Source organism: Paramormyrops kingsleyae, chromosome 7 (genome assembly GCF_048594095.1).
Source record: "Paramormyrops kingsleyae isolate MSU_618 chromosome 7, PKINGS_0.4, whole genome shotgun sequence".
In the NCBI taxonomy this organism is placed as follows: Eukaryota; Metazoa; Chordata; class Actinopteri; order Osteoglossiformes; family Mormyridae; genus Paramormyrops; species Paramormyrops kingsleyae.
In genome coordinates this window covers 19,960,022-19,980,156 of record NC_132803.1, presented here as the reverse complement: position 1 = coordinate 19,980,156, position 20,135 = coordinate 19,960,022, and the positions used below count along the sequence as shown (strand labels likewise).

Here is a 20,135-nt window from a genome sequence, read left to right as displayed (position 1 = left end):
TATCCCTCTCAGTTTATACCATACAGCCCACACTCAAATTACTGCAAATTAATACTTACCTCTATGCAAGTGTAACAAATGCGATATCATATAAACTATAACCTTTGTCAACCAACTTCCTTGTTAAAGGCAATAAGCCAATGGGGAAGTACATTGTATATTTTAAGAACAAAATTCAATTGTATAAATAAGAGGTAGAATTCCTTTGCTTGTGTAATGTCAATAGCTCCATCATCATCCATTTGACTGATATAACCTGCAGTCGCAAAGTCACACATCAATTGCAAACATCAAAAATGAGAGGAATTCACAAGTTGGGTTACAGGCATTTGAGATCATCCATCCATCCATCCATCAGTTCTTAAAAAATATTTCTTATCCGGTACAGGATTGCTGGGTAGCCTGAAGTCTACAGCAAAGAAGCACAGTGCACTGAAAAGTATAATTATGAATTTGTCCGTGAAGCTTCAGCTTAAAAATTCAATATAGCTGCACTTCAGTGAAAAACAAATCTGCTCTACAGAGTAGAGCAGCATAACACGGATTACTTGAGTTAAACTCCCAGTGATGCTACATTCACCCTCCCGTTTGAGCTGGGCCCCACAAAACACAAAGCTTCCCCCCTTCACACACTGGGGGAGGGCATTTTGAAGGCGCATGGGCCAAAAGGAACATGTGTCAAACACATCGAGATTTGTCCATATGCAGTCAGGATTTGGAAGCCTTACACCATTTTTATTCCGGTAATTGTCACTCTACACAAATGAGGACCAAGTCAGTTTTAGTCAGTCATTCTCCTCAGTTGGGTAGTGTTACTGTTTACTCATATTAGATCAAATGGTTGATATTTAAAATGAACTTTTTGACAAATTCTGTGCTAAATGTTTTAAAATGTACTGATTGATTATTAAATTTTCAAAGCAGAATCCAAGGAAATTCATAAGTATATTTTTTCTCGCCATAAAGTTTCCAAATCATCACCTAAAAAACTACTGGTCTGAGATTACAAACTAAACTGTTAGTCACTTCACCCAGGAAAAGGCTACTTTTCTTCTGGTGCGTGAAATCTGGTTTGGAGTAAAGCATCAAAATGGATAAAGTAAACCTATAGAAACAGTTGATTATTAAAACAAAGCTAAACATAAACCGTCCCTATGCACTTTGTGCTCTGAAACGGGTCAAACAAAGCATTCTCAGGCCACCTTAATGAGTGACCCTTTGAGTCATTCGCTGACATCAGCATCCTTTCTAATTACTAAAATGTCAAACCTTTTAGGTTTTTGTAAAATAGGGGTCATTTCAGTAATTTATTAAAGGAAGCTATAACTGATAAAATTTTTACAAATCTGTAGAAAAAAATAGCAGAAAATTACTCCTAGAAATGACATTAAGACCAAAAAAAAATGAGATCTTTGTAGGCGGACACAAGGCTTGCGTAAAATTTAATTATGGGCGTGAATACCTTGTAAATGTCTCATAAAGCCTTGTAAATGTTGCAGGTCATAAATCACAATACGCTATACGTAAGTTTGGGCAGTATCTATTTTTTAATGGAGTCATACTCTCCAGAGTGTTTTCAAAAGCAATTTTTTTATTAATGCTGGAGTATACCCAATTAACTTAATACTGCCCAACCCAATATGAGTGAATACAATTTTCAGAAGCAGCAGCCAGAGGGATGTGCGAAAAAGCCAATAATGCTGACGGCATGATAAAATGCGGTTTTCCCCTTTGTAATAGATGAACTTGGTCAAAACTAGTAAAAGTCTGGAAAATAGCATCAAGTTAGTGAACATATTTATAAATTACATTAAGACCAACCTAATTACACATAGTAGTTCATCAGAGTCCTTCAGAGCACACACTTATACTTAAGTATACTTAAGGTTCATTACCCACCTCTAAATCAGCAAATTATTTCAGTGGTCATGACAACCCACAGAATGATATTTCAAAGACTCTTTCTACCATGGGGTAATCAATACCACCACTAGGAGAGTTCACATGTCCATTGTTTAAGGTACGGGTTTTCACCGAAGACTGACAAATGGAAATAGACCAGAGACATTGCTCTCTACCACTAAAAGGTGACCATAGAAGTTACTACTAGTAACCAAGAACAGCAAACAGGTTGGATCCTCTTTAATGTTAATGTTCTGTTAATTTACTTTATATGTTTAATACATTAATTTACAGGCTAACAGCAGGCTAACTACAAAGCTCATTGAAACCTGAGGGGATGACAGACCCAAGTTTGAAAACCCCTGCTGTGGTGAACTGTGTAGAGGATGAATGAATGAAAATCAGAAGGTCAGTGGCCACCAAACCATAACTCGAAAAAGAAAAGCCTTGATATTTTCTAGGGTACAAAAACTAAAAAGCTTCAATGAAGGAACACTGTTCCAAAATGAAATCTTGATTGACTGAAGGACATAATGACCCAGCTTGGCTGCCAGAGCGTCCATAATAAAAAGAAGCAGATCAACAAATTGAATCACTTGTATCCTGTAGTGGACTCTGGTATCCCTCTCCATGCCCTCAGTTTCTATGAATTATTCCACTCAAAACCTTACATCTCAACAGCACCACACCCACAGCTTCTCTCTTAAGTAACACCCTAACGATCTCACAGCACTAATCGCACATTAACGTCCTAAATCAAATAATTTTTAGGTAGCAGGCACATTTAAAGAGGCTGTTACACCAGTGTTTCCTTGAAACAGGTGTGTGGATTGCAGTTTCTAACCGTGGGTGGGATTAGCCTTGCTTCAGTGTACATCATCTTTCTAATCGTCTTTGCTGAATAACATAAATAGTAGCAGAGCTGCGGGGTAAGTCTTAGCTCAGAAATATAAGAAGAGCCCAAACAGGAGGTACTGCACTCTCGGCAAAAACAAATTATGAAGTAGGTGACACTCCTCCCTCAAGGCGTTTTTTTGTCCTCAGAACTCTACTGATGAGTTAAATTCCTGTAGAGGCTTTTGATATACAAACCTATTGAAAGACTCTCATTCATTTCAGCTTCAATGACAGTAGGATATGGCTTGACCAGTTTGTTAAAGCTCAGGTTTCTCACCAATAGTACGTTAAAGTTGCCAAGGTACATCATTATTAAGGCACTATTTAAGCTCCTAAAGCACTATGAGCTGGAAAGCTCATACCATGGATGTGACTGTGACTCTTCCCATGCTCAAGGGTTGAATTTGCCAAATAATGTATTACAGTTGCGGTTAAGTTCAAGATTGTTTTCACCCACCTCCACCTCAAATGGAATGTCTTTCACCTAACAATTTAGATTAAACCCACAAACACTGGTTATAATTCAAAGGTGGAACTATTGTACAATTATTGTGATACAAGAAGTATACATAAGTGGGCTAAACCTTTATGCCTGTGAGGGGAAGGTTGCTGGTTCAAGCCCTGCTTTGACGGAATAGTCACATGTCCATGGGACCTTGAGCAAGGCCCTTAACTCCCAGCTCCGTGGGTGTCACAAGGTGGCTGATCCTTCACTGTGACCCCAAGCTTGCTCTCACCTGCATGTGCCTGTGTCTCTCATGGAGAGAAAGATGGGGTAAAGTGAGAAGGGAACCGCACTGGGATTAATCAAGCATCACTATAAAAAAGGAATGCAAAAAAAGGCAAACTCAAATTAAGCAAAAACAATGTCTTTATCGTACCATGTCTTTTACGTTGACCAAACTTCAGAAGAAGCCATTGTAGCACCAAAAGGGGATAGTTCAAGTTCAGAAAGCAAAAATCCAGACAAACATTGTTTTTGCTTAATCTGAGTTGATCTTATCTTTCGGGGCAGATTTAAATTTTTTTTTTTTTATACTTGCTTAATCCCAGTTTCACCAACCAGTTGCATACTCTGACTATAACTCGGTATACTGAATTGGTTGATTGAAACAAAATCTTGGTCTGAATTTGTACTTTCTAGACCTGAATATCCACCTCTGTGCAGCACCCCTTTATAAATTCTACCTTCAGTTTGCAGGTGGCTTGGCTCATTCTTTACAGAACAGTTTCAATGGGTTTATTTTGGGTCTGTCCCACAAATCATGCGACAGTCTTTTAACTGGGTTAAAATCCCAACTTCAGTTTTGCATGCTACAACGCAAAATTTCCATTTCAACCATTGCAATGTAGATTTACTTGTGATTTTAGATTCCTTACTCCTTTGGTATCACTCTCCATAATAATCAATCAGCGGTCAGTACAGTAATATTTCACCAGATTAAATATAAATGAAAACTAATATATAACCTTTCACAAACCCATTTATCATATTAAATTATGCGCATCTTACAATAATCATAAAGGAAATTATTAATTTAATCCTAGAGAATTTCTTTAGGAGGTACAACCAGAAATAACTCTGGACAGGTGCCATCCTTGAATCATGCCACAAGCATGTGTGTCAAAAGGCAAACTGCATCACTGCCAAAGACTCACACATGGATATTTAGCAGGATAATGTCAAAATAATATGCTTATGGGGCAGTTTTCTAAACCTGGGAACATGACCTAAATGTGAGAAACTAGATAATCCTAGAAACTTTGCAGATATAAGGATGCTGAAATCTCCATGCATGAGGTACAAGCCTACATTCAGAAATGCCCAACCCTGCTCCACAATAAGATCCTTCTGGCACAATCCATTTTGACAATTATGCAAGGAACAACTAGAAAAAACAAAAGGGAGGGGTGAAGACAAGCTAGCACCCTGCCAAAACAAAACCAAGGCCAAAGTCAGGATTACTCACACTACTGAAACTACCAGGCCTGAAAGACCAATCCTCTGTAATGCTTGCTAAGGGTTTGCCCAAGAGGTGGTGTAATTTTTAGTTGATTAGTTGATTTACAAAGAAAAAAGTGAGTAAGACAGCTAAACATTAAAAAGACCTTTAACAACAACATATTTTTCTACTGTTATTTAAAATTAAGATGCTGGTGTATGAAATAATGTCTTCTGCACATTATTGCAGCTTGTTCCACAAATAAATTGAAATAAGTTGTCAGAACATTATAAATACACAGCACATATTTGTCCAGCCTAAATGAACGCTTACATTTCCAGATGCCATGAAGTCTGGCATGCATGAGAGATTTTTAATCTTTTAAATTATTATTACTCTAGATTTTCAGAGACCACCGCAATGCAACACACACACACACACACACACACACACTTAAGGAATATATACCAAGTTTACAAAAGAAACATCTGACTTCTGGCTGTAAAAGTTTACACCACATATATTAGACTAAACATTACATGTCAACAAACACTTAAGGCCCATTTACACTGGGTTCTTCAACAATCCAAAGGTAAATAAGAGTATATTTGCCTTGATAACACTGAAAGCAAACAGTATTGATATTTTGGCCTGCTGCTACATGTGTGTTCAGTATGCTTTGAAGTTGCGGTGTTCTTTCACATACCATACACGTAATAGAGCCTTAAGGGTTCAGTCTCTTCAAGGCATGGTTCTTAATTAGTTAAAGTAATTAACAGGATAGTTAGTCACCTCATCAGGGATTTCAAGTTGAAAGTAGGAACTAATTAAAATGTTGTCAAAATTGGCAATAGCCAGGCCCTCAAGAACCACAGCTGTTCACCACGCTGGCTTCAGGTGAGGACCTTCACAGCACCTCCAAGATACTGCTTACAAACAGAGACCTTTTCGTAAACCAGGTTTCCAAGCAGTGTATTATTGTTGATACGAAGATTAATGTATAAAATGTCACAGAAGTAACATTTTATTAAGCATTACGATTTCTGATCAAGTATACTAATATGCAACAAAATATGGACACCACTGCAACCATACCAATGCTAAATAAATTGTAGGTAGGAACAGCTCTTAGCTGGCAAAAACAATCTACATCTGCATAATTACAGACCATGTTTCTGGGATTTCTGCACAATATACACTTATGCAATGTAAAGAAAATACTATTCTGAATTTCGCAGGAAAATAGTCATTATAGTGGCACGTACTATATGCTAGACAGTCCTTTTCAAGACTTACTGAGTGGTTTGAGGATGCTGGTGTTGGTGTCATCTGGTGTTTCGCAATCAGACTTATCGTTCACGTTTTCTATGGCTCTCTCTTTCCTCTCCCTGTGGGTGGTCCTCCGACGGTGTCGTCTCCGCCTCCGGTAGCTCTTCGGCACGTGCACACCGATGTAGACTGTGTGATGACCTGCAAGTACACCGCATAGGTTATACTCATTCCATAGATAAGTGCCATTGATTCATATCCAATTTCTTCCTTAGAAAAACAAAACCATTCAACATAACTAAACACTGATGCAGATAAATCAAAGCAATTTGAGGTCTGTCTACAATCTTTTTATATATTAGGAAACCTAGTAAGGTTGACTATTTTACCCTTCTAAGAAACACGAGTAATTATACCTTCAGGTGTTACCCAAGTCAACCAAGGTTAGGAATCTGTTGCCTGCCACAACCTGCAATTTAACTGAAGAACATGTCAAGGCCCATTTCAATCAGACTAGACAGTCACATCTGTCTTTGAAAAGGTCAGTAAAGAACAACTGATGATTTAAGAAAACCCTAACACTTCTCCACCTATTTGGTTTAAATGCCTTGGCAGGGGCATGTTTACAACACAAACCTGTAAACAAACATCTGTCAAAACGAAACATTTATCTAAAACACACTTAGCTTGTATCTATAAACATCCCTGATTCAGGGCTTCCTGCAAACACCGAAACAAGAAAGCATCCTGTGGGGCACTGCAGGGATTCCCAGCTTCGAAGAGAGATAATGGTACTTAATGATTTGTTTAATGAATTTATCAGCTTCATTCCATGAAAATGCCAAAAAACTTGCCTCCCACTCTAATGGTAAGCAGGCACCATCTTTTTGGGTGAGGGGCATGTAACAGGTGGCTTAAAAAGGAAAACTAATGCAGAATTACAATTATTTAAATGCTGAAAAGCTACTAACACAACTAGAAATAACATGAACTGAAGCTACCCCATAAAATATTACATACATTATAGAACTAGATGAGGCTGAACATGTCAGATCATAGACTGATACTACATTTGTTACAGAAGTGAAAATACATTACAATATAGCAACATGAGATTATTAATAACAGCAGCCCAGCAATTAAAACCATACTAACCTTGTAGGTTTAGTTTTATTAGCTGAACCTAGATAATACTGAATATCATCGAGCCAGGTGGGAACATAAAAATAATTACCGTTACCCCGACCAACCATTTAGTCAGATCAACATTTCTAAATATAAAATTTCTAAAATGACATTAAGATATTTTTGCTGACTAAATCATATTTTCATCATTGCGATATGAACATGTATGATAAACACATCCCAAAAGACTGTCTGAAATGCCATGAAAAAGAATAATATTATTTATACACACTGTGCATTCACACTCAGCATGTGTGAACATTTGACCTATCAGGTGGAGACATGTGAAATTTCATCGTACAAATTCCTTCCTACTGTAATCAGCTGTTTGGCTGATGGCACAAGCATGATGATGCAAACGTAAATTTCAAGTTCATTGTTATGGCAAGCATTTGCATCAATAAAACACATTCACAAACAGTTTTATTAATCATCATAAAATCTCATTTACTTTTAGCTTGACAGCTAAAACTGACATCTTTTACTATGGTTTAATGGACATTAACCAGTATTTTGTTAGGATTATTAATATATATTTGGCTTGAGAGAGACATGTTTTATTGATTATTATGATGTAGAATAATCAACTTTAAAAGAATTCGGAAACGTAAAGTCATTTAGCTTAATATAACTGACATTTTATCAATTGACAGGTTTTTAGATTAATGTATATTGATTTCACTGTGTACCTATTAAAACACAAAAACATAGAAAATGTATAGCTAATATATACACATCAGTATCACAAGTCATATCATCATTGGAATACTGACAATGTTATCGTACATCACATATTTTCCTCATATTGTGCAGGCCTGGAAGGTGCTCCCTAATATTGGCTCATACTGTAAGAAGTCGAAAAATCAGCTTTGTCATTGTCCATCTGCACAAAAATGAGACAGTAGGCCCCCCTAATGTGAAATATAGTAAAAGTAATTACATCATCTTGTTCTTTAAATTGTACACAGATACATTAAGAGACCACTGCACAATTTTTTGGTTCACTTGTTTCTCAATTTATGGCTATGAATTTTTTATTTTTTTTTGCAAACTGCAGTCTGGTTCTTCTGTTTCTCATTAATGAAGGGCTTCTTCCTTGCTTTATGGGACTTCAGTGCTGTTTCTAGGAGCCTGATACGAACTGTCCTAGCAGTGCACTTCACACCTGCACTTAATGTTTCCCATTCCTTTTGACAGTCACTTGATGTCATGAGATTCATGAGAACCTGTCGAGCAAGTCAACGGTCACCTCTGGCATTAGAAAGTCGCTTCCGCCCTTTACCTGGCTTGTTTCTGGTCGACCCCAGTGTCTCCTGCTTCACCTTATTCTTGTGTACTGCTATCTTAGAAATTTTGAACCTGGAAGCAGCCTGCTGCTCAGCGTAGCCTCTGCCAGCAGAACCAGGATTAAAATGATCGCTGGTTCAAACCCAGCCTCAGCACATCTGCGGGTCCTTCAGCAAGGCCCTTAACCCCCAGCTCCCTGGGCGCCGCTACGGGTGGCTGCCTTTCGCGGACAACTTACTCTTAAAAATTTTTTTTAAAAAAGAGCAAGTTGAGGGAGGCATAAAGACAATTTCTCCACGGGGATCAATAAAGTATCGATTATTATTAATAATAATAATAATAATAATAATAATAATAATAATAATAATAATAATAATAATAATAATAATAATAATAATAATAATAATAATAATAATAATAATAATAATAATAATATTATTATTATTATTATTATTATTATTATTATTATTATTATTATTATTATTATTATTATTATTATTAAACCAGGATTTAAAAATGCAGATTTGTTAAATATAGAATGGTCTCAATGTTTTCCACGACTGTATATACACATATATACATACAAACAAATGCATACATATAAAAATAGCTTCTGGAACCAAATCTCCTATTATTCTAACTATGCCGTATATACATACAGCACTGCTGTCCAAAATGCAACCGTTAGCTAATGTTAATCTCAACATTTGTTTGCTACAAGCAATCGGATCCGTTAGTGAAAATGTACAGGTAGCTAAAGGCAAGCTTGGCAGTATCAAGTAACCGGACAGATAAGTGACTTCATTATGATTGACTAACTACATATCGCAATACTTTGTGCTTGCTAGAACTACAAAAGCATATGTTTTGCAACTCATCACAAGTAGCACATCCCCAAAACTGAATCAGATTTCCATTTCATTTTACGTTTACGTTCACCACCATACAAAAATCCCCCCACCCCCAGCATCTGTAGCTTGCAATTGTGAATATTTCAGAACAGTCCAACCAAACCACATGAGAACCATGTTCACAATGCGTGAGGAGGTGGAGCGAAAGCCAGCAAAGCCAGAATGTGTGGCGTTCCTCGGAAACCAGTTTGAAAAGCACTGATTTAGACAAAGCACATTTTTGTGCATATCTAAATAGCTTGCTCAGCATTCAAGGTTAAACTTGGACAGCATCATGTTACATTTAGCCTTCAGAAAAAAAATAATAATAAACTGAACAGGCAATACCAAATCTGTCTTCATACACTTGAAATTGAAATTAATCTATGCAAATTGACAGACAACAAATAAATGCCAAAAAACCCAAAACAGAGCTAAGAGAAAGGATTTTTTTCCACTTGGCAAGTTTAAAATTTTAAAACCTCAAACTACCAAAAGAACTGAAAAACATGGCCACTGAAATTTACAGCTAAAAGTTTTTTTCTTGAGACAGAAACTTACTTTATATTTTTTGATATATATTAGTGCTGTCCCAGACAGTTATTCTTTAAACAATTAATCTAGTGATTAATACGAACAACTAATTTTTCGATTGTTCTGATAAATTTATTGATAAGTAATTATTTTCAAGTTAGTCATTTAATACAACAATTCACTCCCTCTCACACACACACACAAACCTGAAATTCTCATTAAGATTTCAATTTACTAAAACATTTCTTAAACATTAGAGCGGACGGCAAATTTCCTTTTTGCAGGGTAGGAGATGCCTCATTAATATTTATGAGAGAAGTGCTACATGATTGGCCAGTGCATGCCTTACAAAATAGTGCGGCACTGCTGGCACCCGCGATATTAGACAAAACTATATCGGAATTCAGTCTATAATTGATATGGTTTTAATGGTGCCAGCAGTGAAACAACTAGCCAGCTTATTAGTGGAATAACTTTGTATTGTAAATGAAAACCATACTGTAGGTCCAATAAATAAAAAATTGTAGCTCTCGAGCGGTGAAGAGATCATCAGGTGGACAGTAAAGTTCAGTTATTAGCAGACTGTTTTATTGCGCGATTCTTAAAAGGACAGCGTTAACGTGCTACAGAATGGATAAAGTATTTTCCCTTACAATACGTTTAGCTTATGTAGTGCATTGCAGTTACAAAACATTTACATAGTTTTACACAACACGTCGACACTAAAATTGCACGTCAATGCATTTTTATAAATCGACATCATTCACAGCAGATGTATAAAATAGCTGCAAAGGGAAGCCCTTGATGTGATGTTCTTTTATTTTCACAGCTTGATGTTTTCAGGAAGCCCGAAGGACAACCCCAGAATAAGGAAGAAATAAGGTTAGCTGACATTACAGTGGTTAGGAACATGAAAATGTGACTAAATTCCTCTGACAAACTCCTTACAAAAAGTAGAAGTAGTAGAATAAGTCGAAGTAGTAGAATAAGTAGAAGTAGTAGAATAAGAAGTAGTAGAATAAGAAGTAGTAGTAGTAGAATTCTAGGCTCGGTATACAGAAAGGAATCTGGTCAGGTGTCTTTCCTGTGTTTGATAATCTATTGTATTTTTGATACATGGTGAAAAGACCTTTATATGGAGTAACTTTAAAATTTTTACGATTGGTGTGATTTCTGCAGGCCCGCCTTATATAATTCTTAGGCCAGGGACAAAATTACTTCAAATTGGATCCCTATGATGGGCAACACTTCCCACTTGGACCCTCTCCTGTCCCCTAGCCCACCCCGGGTCCAGGTGGGAAGGGTCGTCCCCCTGAGCCAGTCCTAGATTTATGGTCTGTTTATTTATGAAAGGCCTCTTTGCTTCCGTGTGGCACTATTACTGCACTTATGCCATTATTCAAATGTCTATCAAGCTGTGCATTGTTACGCCATGGTCAACATCACAGTAGAGATGGGCGATGCACATTTTGTCAGTTCCGATCCGATTCCGATACACAACTGCTGATACCGATACAGATTCCGATACAAGAGCTCTTTTTACTTTGTTATACTTTATATATAAAATTTTTAAGCTAGTAAATGCAGGTGGAAAAAATGACAAAAAATATTAGGCTACTACAAACATACATAATGTACTGTTCCACCTCGTTTGTTTTAAGAGTTTTTGAGGCATTTGCAGTTCAATATGAATATCTTCAAAGCAAGTATACACAAGTGGCGAATGCTTAAAATTTTAACAGTTTTTCTCCCATTGCCATCAGCGCAGTTACACTTTTGTTGCGATGGCAGCCCCTCTTGTATCACAAGCTACAGTGAGTTCGCAAAACAGTCCAATTAAGTTAGCGACTCCCAAATCATCCATTGCTTTGTTTTGTCTCGCAGTTGCGTGCGCTTTGTTAAATGGGATTGTCCATTAAACGCTATTCCCACCTCAAAACTTTATTTTACATAGGTTGCAAATAGCTGTACTACTGGTCTCTGTTAAAAGCGTAAAATACTCCCAGATCGTCACGTCTCATCTTACGCTCCTCGTACTGCGAAGGGTATGCGCATGACGTCACAGTAGGCGGAAGTCACTGTACTGATACCCACTGAGTAGCAAAAAAGACTGAGGGGCAGCGATAGCATTCGATTTGAATGCCGCAAAAAAACACATGTAAAATGTGAGAGCTGTCGTGCGATTGATTACCAAAAGCTAAATAAGTAAGTATAGGACGTGGATCGGTCACGCATGGCCGATACCTGACCCGTCAAATAGGTCTGGATTGGCGCCGATACCGATCCGAATATCGGTATATCTCTACATCACAGTATGAAGATTTAATCATGAGAAACTTGACACTGAAAATGGGTTCGAGTTTGACCTCAAATTCATACACGAGTGCAATGTTTGTCGAGCGTTTACACTAGTGTTAGCATGAAACTAACAGTTTATCGCTGCAGACATGAAGATGACAGTTTGTGCTGATTTACCCGGGAGATTCTCCCTCAAGGTATTTCACAGGTTTCTGAGCAGTTACATAATAATGGAATGGGGGGGGGGGGGGGCAGAAAATGTACTAGAACAGATCAGTAATCATGAATATGAGGTTAGAGCAGTTTTACCTTCCACCTCCTCATCATCACAGACGTGCTTAAGAAATGCCGCTCCTCTGTCTATCACTGCCTCATCCTCCACCCTGAAGAAAGAAGAAGAATAAACTTTAAAAAAAAATCTCCACATCCCCAGCGACATTACAAAACCCCAAGTGAGTGCCAAACTGTGCAGCTACGGAGAACACGCTGGACACGTGGCATGTGCGTCACAGCTGCGCAAAGTACTGATTTTCATTTCGGCCCCCATGTCAACAGATTGGAGCAGCCACACTATGGCTCACGCCTTGCGGCAGCAGCGCCTCATCTAGAGTGTTGGAGTGGCGCCTATTTATCAGGCTTGCGGTAAGTTGTTCACAGCATAAATAGACAGGGGGACACTTGTTGAGCTGTCTTGGTTCCTGCAATTGTATGTTCTGGCCACAGTAGTGGGGGGAGGGGGGCACTGGAATGTGAGAATAGAATGAGGCAGTATGGGGTATAAGGGGCAGTGAGTTGGATTAGACTAATTTCTTAAATCTCAATCAGATATTCAGGGATATACTAGCAGGTAGCCCTGCAGAACCCCCCCCCCCCCCCCCAACATCAAAGCAGTCCTGTTGTTGCACACAAACACAAACAAACGCTAGATGCCTCTGCCATCTGGCCTTTAATACAAGTATATCCCACCCGCCTCACCTCAACAACAAGTTACCCATCACGTGACCATCTAATAATGATCTGCCCTTTGAGGATTAGTCCAGCTTTACTCAGGAGAGTAACATGCAAGCGCATAATGAGCCTTTGTTGGGAACATGTCAGCTCTTCCTCCATTTAGAACTAAGAAGCCAGCTCCTCACATAGCCAAACCAGTCAATCACTCTGTGAAATGTACCTCTAACAGCTCTGTGCTTTGGGAAGGACCTGCAGAGGTTTCTACCTGTATCACATGTCACAGTAAATGACAGTTAACCACAAAATTTAAATATTGCAGAATACTACAAAATCACTGTCCACACATTGCATTTAGCAGCTACAAGGATAACAGATATTAAAAAGTTCTGCGTACTAAGGTAATTTAATAAACATAAATAGACAACACTTAGGATGGTTTTGCCTACTCTGGTGGTCCATCGTCCAAAATAGCACCTGTGTGTTCTCTCTTCAGGCACTCGTGGAAAGTTCAGTGGCAAACTTTTTAAGTGATAATTTGAACTACTCCCATAATTATGTGGTAATATTAAAAAGGAAAAAAAAAAACATTTGTTACAATGAATTGAAGTGTTTTAGAACTCATAATGGTAATGTCATTAAAATAATTTAAAAAAAAAAGACGCATCAATTTAAATTAATTTTCATTTTCAGCGTCGACATCGACTACGTTGACTAATCGCGGCAGACCTATAGATCATTAACAGAAATCCAAGAAAAACCTTTGTGGTCAGACAAATTAACCAAAAGCAAAAATAAAGCTTCTTGCATTTGCATATAAAATCTAAGCAGGTTCCTTACATCAGGAAGGTCCTGTTCCCATTCCGTTTTCATGTTCTATCACTCCTTTGTTGGAGAAGCTGGCGGACAGCCCAGCGATGAATCAATATGGGGTTTTATGGTCTCTTTCAGAACAATCTCCATTTAGCAGAGGAATGCACCAGTTCCAGGGCTTCTAGCAGAATGGTTTAGATCCATAATTTTGCTGCACAGCAAGGGCAGTTAAGAGAAGGGGATTCCCTATGAACACTTCTGGGCCTTTATACATTCTTTCACTGAGTTTTAAATTTCATCACACAAGTGGCCATTTTCGCCACCTTGAACAGCTGCCAGCTGAGATGTTTGTTGACAGCTAGCATGCTTTGTGGCAAAACATGCATAATTAACATGCAATAAGTCATATGGGAAACTCGCTACTCCAGTGTATCTGATGGAAGAGGGTATTGGGTAGGACCAATGCGACAATGCTGCTTATCACGCTACAAACCAGAAGCCACACGCTATGAGCACCCCACCACTCAGAAGACCACCGTCCTCGATCGCAAGACCGCCGTTCTCTCCACCCCGGCCGCCGCTCATTACATGCACAGGGCTGAAAGACGGGATACAGAAGCTAAAAGTAAACAAAGACAGGAAGGATACAGCTTGTTCTTTAGATAACACCCGCTACTCATATGCTTCTCCCATGAGACCCCTCTATTACCACAAATCCTGTCTGATGAGGAGATAAATGACACCCCTAAGTCAAGCTCTCCTGTAAAAGATATTTTAATATCAAGCAGCAGATGGCATGAGTACAGTGAGCGAGTCTTTGTATCAAAGGTTTTTTCCTCCCACAAACAAAACAAGAATGTTTCAAACCCATTTAAAAGCTCAAATGTATCAGATTTGCGTACATGCAGACATCATGGTCTTCCACTGTTTCTTTCAAATGAGAGGTTATATCCTAGTATCTCTCCCATTATTTGCTCCCTTGTTTTTAATAAGACTGTCACTACAGAGTAGCTGAAATCAGGTGATCCCTTTCGTAGCCTCCTAGATGCCTTCCAACAAAGCTTCCTTTGTAGGGTCCAGAACAGAGGACCATTGCAGCAGTTTCTGACAGCAGCCGGAAACCATACATTGTGTGCAAGTGGTGGTGACTGTTGGATGAAGACCCCCCCCCCCCAAAAAAAAAAAAAAAGACCAGTGATCTGTCATCGATCTGATTCATGGGGACAAAAGAGCTTGTGCCATGTTCTCCACTGCTCAAGCATGTTTCAGCATCATGCTAAACTGAAAATATCACATGTATTGGAGGAAAAAAAATGGCATAATCTAACCTTTTTGCTAGCACCTAATAAGCATTTGAACCTGCACCAGCTGAGTGACTGAGGTAACTTAGGGTTCAACGCCCTTGGAAATTAATCACAGGCTAAAGGCTCAGTCAGGGAGTGCCCACAGTCATAACTGAACATGCATGAGAGGTTTATAATGATTACTAGGAATATAATAATGGGTAATTACAGTATGTTGCAAACCAAGTAACACCACTTCTGCAACAGTGAGTGTGGTCATCGTTTTCTTATGGCTGCCACAGCAAGTTACAGCATTTTTGGAGCTGAGACTAACAAGCATAAACTTCTCAGTGTTTGGTACACACCGTCAGAACTTCAATGGGAGAACACACAAATTCATGCAGAGTTTCCAACACAACACCTGCAATAAAATATTTACCCTCATGAATACCTGCAGTACCTGACAACCAATCTGCCAAGCTAAAAGCAACTAGCCAGGGGGAGAGATGGCCACCATGTAGATATTAATGCCGCATTTTACGACACTTAAATTAGACTAAAAGTATAATGAAACACCTTCCCATGTAACTTCGGAGTGAAAGATTAGCAGGAGGTGTATGCCAGGAACAAAGTGTACCCACACTTCCCAGTGTAAACTACCTTCCACATACTACTCTAGGCATTAAGTACACCTAGTCAGCACAAGCACCTTCCACACAAATATCCTGCAAGCATGACAATGGGTTAACTTCTGAGTCACTATGGAACTTCCAGTTAGAGTATCTTTACAGGTACTGCTCTCAAATGTCAAGGAAGTCAATGGAATTACTCAGAGTCAACATATTCCCCTTTTGTTATTTTCCGGCACCTGAGTCTGGAGAATGACATGACACGGGTATGCAACACGGACAAAACTTCGGAACAAACCCCTCGGAGGTGCCTGAACTTACTACGCAAAGCTTCATTGCAAACAAACAACCATTTTGCATGACTAATCAAAACGTTAAAGTCCTAAAACTACATTGCTTACCATCTTTTGATTTCACATTATTTTCTTTCCAAGAATCGTATAAAAAGGCTGACAGTCAAATCTACCGCTTAACTGCAGATCAGTACGCATACCGGTAGATTGCCGAAACCCAAGCAAAACCTGAAAGACTGAAAAGATCACATTTTACAGACCGCAACTCACACACCTTAAGTTAAAATGAAACAGGTTGTTCATTCGCGACATGAGATACAGACGAATGTCGAGATATAGATCATTCTTTTAATTAAACTACCCCCAGAACACAGCTGAACATTTATTAGCCTGGTAAAAGATGTAATGGATGATAACCGCTACTTCATGGAAAACAGATTACAGTGTTTCTCTACAAGCTTTTACAATGAAGCGGTGTCGGAGGACCTCTGACTAACCGGTGCGGCTCACGTGTGCGGCGCTGCAGCTTCATCCAGCTAATGTTTCATCCATCTAATGTTGCAAACCGTTACAACTTTCCAACAGTGGAGTGCACTTAGTCTGCGATGTCTACATTCAGAAATATCACGTTTAAGGAGACGCCTCCACATTTTGCCAGTCTGTAGTTATGCGACAATTTTTATTATTTTTTTAAAGTTCCATTTTCGATTTTAATATCCATTATTGTTGCCTTCCTGTTTAAGGAGGCTACGAGTCTGAAAACACGCTTCTGTCGTCAACTTTTCATGCGCAACAGATATCAGGCAGCGCTGAAATATGAATCAAGTGAACCATTTTTCAGAAACATCTGCTGTCTGAGGAGATATTACATTCGCTGGTATTTTGACCGGGGCGACAGCTTTACTGAGACACACGCGCCCGACCAACATGTTTCACAAACCAGACATCAAAGTTTTTAAAACATTGTATAATTCAGCATAAACGCTTACGAAATTTCCAAAGACTTACTTGCTCTTGTCGACGCTCATGTTGTCTCGCTAAGCTCCGTATTCCCCCCCTTGATCTCGGTAATATCTGTACCGCCGTACGCTAAGCTTTCAGCCAGGTACCGTCCCCTTTTAGGCTGGGGGGGGGGGGGGGGTAACTTCTACGTTGTGGTAATACGTTGTCTTGCAGTAATTTCGCTTTACATATACTAAATACACAACAACTACGTTATGTTAAGAACCGGCGATCGCAAATGAATGACTGGATATTTAGACAACGCTAAAACGCTACTATAAAACAAATTCCAAACACCGTCAAAACGATATCGAGCTTGCAATTTGGGAAAACTTTAAAAGGAAAAAAAAAAAATCAAAGTGTACTTTGAAATAAATGCCTAAACCGAACCAACGTGCGGTCTACAGTACTTCTCAGAATGAAGCGCGTCTTTTTCCATATTTAAAGCGCCATCCCTCTTCCAACGTCACGCTGAAAGTGGGAGGTAGTTGCCCCGCAGAGGTCAAAGAGTTAGGAGTACATTGGATACTCTGTTCTCAAACTTCCGTATGGAAAGTCATCCTGTCGGAATCGGGGCAAGAACTGCTCAGGTGCTCTTTAGTTTTATAACCAGGCTCTACGTCAATCAGAAATAGCAAAGCGGGGAACATCTCACCACGCGGCTTTAAAGTTATGACTTATAAGGAGTAAAAGCCATAAATATTCATCTTCATAAAGCGGCGGAACTTTATGTAAGGAAACAGTGAACGTTATATTTAAAGGTGACGTTTAAATAACTAACGATGTGTTTAAGTAGACAATGATTAATAAAAGATGACAACATGTTACATAGTGTCCCATGTATTTTAGACAGGGGAAAACGTTTTTAATCATTTTGACATAAAATGTTTGAATTACATATTCACATACATATAGATCGATAGATAGATGTATGGGTGGATGGATAAAGTTGGGATAGTGCACTGTCAGGAAAAGAGTGCCAGTTTGTACCTTTGCTTGCCACTGGGGCTGTACCCTCAAGGCTCTGCCAATTGTATCTTATAGCCGTAGGTAACTGTACCTTTTAAGGTACAGAAATGGACTATGAGGAACATTTTGTACCATTGCGGGTACATTGATGTTGTTTATATATCTTAGGAATGATCCTCAGAGTCCTTTAAAGGACAGTGTGGGGCAAAGACTTACGTTTGAGAAGCCCTTTTGTTGTCTGTCTTCTGCAATCGCTTGACTTGGAAATCCTGTCTATTTACTGATAACATAAAAAGTTACATTTGTTGCTAAGTGCCATTCCACTGCGGTTATGGCAAAGTCTGCAAACTGTTCTTTTGTAATCCTGTGTGTTTGCACCTGTGTAGTATTAAAATTTATTGTCCAAATAGGGTAACAACCATATGTTTGCTATAGTTGCAGTATTCAATGTTTAATATTAATAATTAATAATTTAATACTCTCAAAGAACTAAGCACATCAGCAAGAAAACAGTTGCGATATCTATTATAAAAACAGACCATACTGTACACAGCATTTATTAACACCATTGTACAAACACCTATATCTCAAAAGATGTACAATCATATTATTTAGAATTGTAACCATGTCGTTATAGTGGAACCTTCTAGGTACGTATATGTTGAAATGAGCATATTCACAAAATAAAAATCTTTCCTACGCACACACAAACTCTCTCTTCAGACAGAGAGAGAGAGGCAGGATAGATTTTATTTGAAATTGGTGCGTTGGAAGGTGCAGACAAGTCACCCTTTGCACAGTGCAGAAGTTCGGAATACCAGGACAGATATACCTTTGAGAGGAGGTTCACAACCCCTGAGAGAGAGAGAGAGAGAGAGAGAGAGAGAGATTGGGGGGTGGGGTAGTATTGTACAATGTAATAGGATTTATCTTTAGAAAAGACACCACTTTGTACGCCACTCTGATCTTAACAGTGACACAATTTACTACAGACTGTCTTAGATTTTCCTGCTCCATCTACACCATTTCCCCTTATCATGATCCAATGCAAAGCAGTGTGAATAAGCACATTAGATCTGCAATCAACCTGGATGAGGGTTAGCCTGGGCTACCTGTGAACAATATGTTAATCAGTGACACCTTTGTGTTACAGCACACTTCGTGGAAAAATGCAATGCACACTGGCCCTTTGCCGGAATGGCGAGTCTCAAAACACCTGACCAACCATCAACAAGGTGTTCCGGCTGAACATGGAACCCAAACCTGATGCAAACCCAGATGGAAGTGGATACTATACCAGAGTATAGTAAGCTGTAATGGTTTTTTCATCGAGTGACAATTTGCCCAGAGAAGGTTATATGTAAGATAAGTCATTAAACAAATGTAATAGTCTAAATGTAACTGTTTAATGGGATGTCCCAGACCTGCTATAACAAGTACTTATTGAAGTTATAGGGAATGGAATAGCAATTCAAAACCCAGTTTAGTCTGTAATGTCATATAGAGCATATATATAAAGATATATATATATCTTTTTGACCAAGGTGTTTCTTGTCCATATGTTGCATTTATGTTTTCAGGGAGCCTATTTATCTTCCCATTCTGTGTTTGTTATGTAAAATTTTACATTGATAGTAATCAAAGCTAACATCAATGTCCTTTTAGCGACCATAAATATTTGTGTAGATTTTGGCCAAGACATAAATAGAAATTAATGATAAACCAATGAAGGACAGTGTTAACTCGACCAGTACTATGACATCTGAATTCCAGTATTGCCTGCTGGATTTCATTTGAAATTGGCGTGTTGGAAGGTGCAGACAAGCCACTGTTACCGCAGTGAACAGGTTTCACATATTAGGATGGATGTAACTTTGAGAGGAGACTCTAAACAATGATACACAGTCATTTAAAATAGCTTTATTCATTTCAACAAACATTTTGCATACAACCAATTTATTGTACTTCATCAGTAAATGGTGAGTTATCCATT

The 20,135-nt window shown here is 38.6% G+C and overlaps 1 protein-coding gene across 2 annotated transcripts in view; it reads right to left on the bottom strand.

The window, feature by feature from the left end:
* LOC111833445 (electrogenic sodium bicarbonate cotransporter 1-like) overlaps positions 1-17,572 on the bottom strand; it is a 47,123-nt gene extending 29,551 nt beyond the window's left edge. Inside the window, exons 1-3 of one of the 2 annotated variants that reach the window (XM_072714467.1) lie at positions 17,180-17,572; positions 12,515-12,588; positions 6,039-6,212 (exon numbers count right to left, since the gene is read on the bottom strand). In XM_072714467.1, coding sequence (XP_072570568.1) covers positions 6,039-6,212; positions 12,515-12,588; positions 17,180-17,199 — 268 coding nt within the window. In that variant the 5' untranslated portion in view covers positions 17,200-17,572. Of the gene's footprint in view, positions 1-6,038; positions 6,213-12,514; positions 12,589-16,668; positions 16,731-17,179 lie in introns of those variants that run through there. The other variant, XM_072714466.1, reaches the window with a different exon arrangement.
* Between the last annotated feature and the right edge of the window lie 2,563 nt (positions 17,573-20,135).